The 2,628-nt window shown below is 38.4% G+C and overlaps 1 protein-coding gene across 1 annotated transcript; it reads left to right on the top strand.

The window, feature by feature from the left end:
• Positions 1 to 473: 473 nt before the first annotated feature.
• On the top strand, positions 474 to 1,167 carry LOC133537806 (baculoviral IAP repeat-containing protein 5.2-like). The gene is given in 2 exon segments (XM_061878882.1): positions 474 to 844; positions 846 to 1,167. Coding segments are annotated over 2 exon segments (429 nt in total). The 5' UTR covers positions 474 to 529; the 3' UTR covers positions 960 to 1,167.
• The last annotated feature ends 1,461 nt before the right edge of the window (positions 1,168 to 2,628 follow it).

Below are 2,628 nucleotides of genomic sequence, written 5' to 3'. Positions count from 1 at the left end.
TATTTTTTTTTCTTTTACGGAAGGTTTTTTGTAGAGAATAAATGATGAAAAAACCCACTTAATTGAACGGTTTAAAAGAGGAGAAAACACGAAAAAAATGAAAATTTAATTTTGAAACATTGTTTATCTACAATTACTACTCCTTAAAATTTAAAATTCAACCGAAAAAATATGAAAAGAAGAACTAGCTAATTCAAATCTTTTTGAGAAAATTTTTAAAAATGATTTATGGAACATCCTTAATAATTTTTCCTGATTAAGTTTAATTTTAGAATTTTGATGACATTTTTTAAATAGGTTAAAATCCAATCTGCACTTTATTAGAATATATAACAAATTGGACCAAGCTATATTTCTAACAAAGACAACTCATTATTTCTTCTAGATTTTCCAGAACAGAAATTTTAAAATAAATTCAAAGGATTTTGAAATAAGATTTAAATTTGATTTAATTTGATTTATTTTTTTTTGAAATCGCTTTGCTTGTGTGTTGTTGTTTTTTTGCCATTTTTACAACTTGTATCCACAAATGGAGCTTTTTAACGAAAGTGATACATTTAAGATGTACTTTTGCGAGAATAGGTTAAAAACTTTTGAAGGGTGGCCATTTGACGAAGACTGCGCCTGCACACCGGAAAACATGGCAAAGGCTGGCTTCATTTACACGCCTGTCGACAACAGCCCAGATGCTGCCACGTGTTTCTTCTGCCTCAAGGAGTTGGAGGGCTGGGAGCCGGACGATGACCCACAGAAAGAGCACAAATCGCATTCACCCTCGTGTCACTTCTTGGCCCTGAAGAAGAAAGTAGAGGAGCTGCCTTTGAACGAGTTCTTGAAGCTCCACCAAGGCGAGGCACAAGCGCCTCATCAGCAAAAACTGTAACGAGGCCGTCGACAAGTTTGAGGTGGCTGCAAGATTGGTGAAATCGGAAATTCTCAAGATGGAAATGGGCGAATAAGACATTGGGTGTGTATGTAAATATGTACAGCATTTGTTTTGTGTTAGCTATACTTTGCCGTTTTTATTCGTAAATTGTGGACGGTATTTTTTATTTTACTTATACATTGTACCTTTCAGTTTAAGGTTTACTTAGTGCGGTCTCAGTGCATGTTTTTTTTACCATATTTGATTACCTATATAAGTTTTCATGTAGGGACGGCGTGGCGCAGTGGCCGTGCACAACCCGAGGGTCCCTGGTTCAATTCCCACCTAGTACCAACTTCGTCACGTCCGTTGTGTCCTGAGCAAGACACTTCACCCTTGCTCCTGATGGGTGCTGGTTGGCGCCTTGCATGGCAGCTCCCTCCATCTGTGTGTGAATGGGTAAATGTGGAAGTAGTGTCAAAGCGCTTTGAGTACCTTGAAGGTAGAAAAGCGCTATACAAGTACAACCCATTTATCATTTATTTATTCTAAAGATTTTCAAGACTTGTCAGAATAATTTTTTTTAAATTTTAATCATAATAAGTTGGGTTTCCCTGCTTAGGCTGTTGCCCCCGCGACCCGACCTCGGATAAGCGGAAGATGATGGATGGAAGTCTGAAGAAATATTTCGCAAATATTCTTTGTCGAACAAACGGAAGCTAAAATGAAGAATTAAATTAAAATGTATTTATCATTCTTCACAGTTAAAAAAAAATAAATTTACTTGAACATTGTTTTAACTTGTCAGGAAAGAAGAGGAAGGAATTTAAAAGGTAAAAAGGTATATGTGTTTGAAAATCCTAAAATCATTTTTAAGGTTGTATTTTTTCTCTAAAATTGTCTTTCTGAAAGTTATAAGAAGCAAAGTAAAACAAATAAATTAATTTATTTAAACAAGTGAAGTCTTAAAAATATTTTCTTGGATTTTCAAATTCTATTTGAGTTTTGTCTCTCTTAGAATTAAAAATGTCGAGCAAAGCCGGACCAGCTTGCTAGTAAATAAATAATATTTTAAAATAGAGGCAGCTCACTGGTAAGTGCTGCTATTTGAGCTATTTTTAGACTCGTTGGTGACCCCTGCTGTAGAAGCTCAGATGTCTTCTTCAGAGACAGACAGGAGGCTGCTGGCTGTTGGCGGCTTAGAGGCGGGTCATGCTGGGGTGACACGTGAGTGACAGCAGGTGGAGAGAAGACTCCCTGGGAAATGGAGGGTGAGATGGATGCAGCGGCCTGCTGTGTCAACGTGAGATCACAACACAGCGTGCTCGAGGAGCGTGCAGGTCTGTGCTATAACCGAGCGGGGGAAAACGTCGTCTTCCTTGACATAAGTTGTGTTACACTTCACAGCACCCAACCTTTCTGATTCCAGGAGCATATTTGGGTCACTTGTTTTACAAAACACACACAACCAACAAGCCCTAATTAGCCCTTCTGTTTTGTCTGCAGGGTTTCTTGAATCGAGGTATTTTCCGGTGATCTCAGAGGAAACGTTGTGCCTCGGGTGAAGTCACTTGGAAAAGGTAAGGAAGTTCCCCCAATGTATCACTCGTGAATTGCTCTAAACCCAACTGAAATAAGCAGGGGCGTCCATGATAACGTTGCTTGGATGGCAACATACAGTGGGGCGAAAAAAGTGTTTAGTCAGCCAAGTTCTCCCACTTAAAGTGATGACAGAGGTCTGTCATTTTCATCATAGGTACTAG

The sequence above is a fragment of the Nerophis ophidion genome, linkage group LG19, assembly GCF_033978795.1.
Source record: "Nerophis ophidion isolate RoL-2023_Sa linkage group LG19, RoL_Noph_v1.0, whole genome shotgun sequence".
In the NCBI taxonomy this organism is placed as follows: domain Eukaryota; kingdom Metazoa; phylum Chordata; class Actinopteri; order Syngnathiformes; family Syngnathidae; genus Nerophis; species Nerophis ophidion.
Note: the sequence above shows the minus strand (reverse complement) of the source record. Positions and strands in the feature narration are given on the sequence as shown.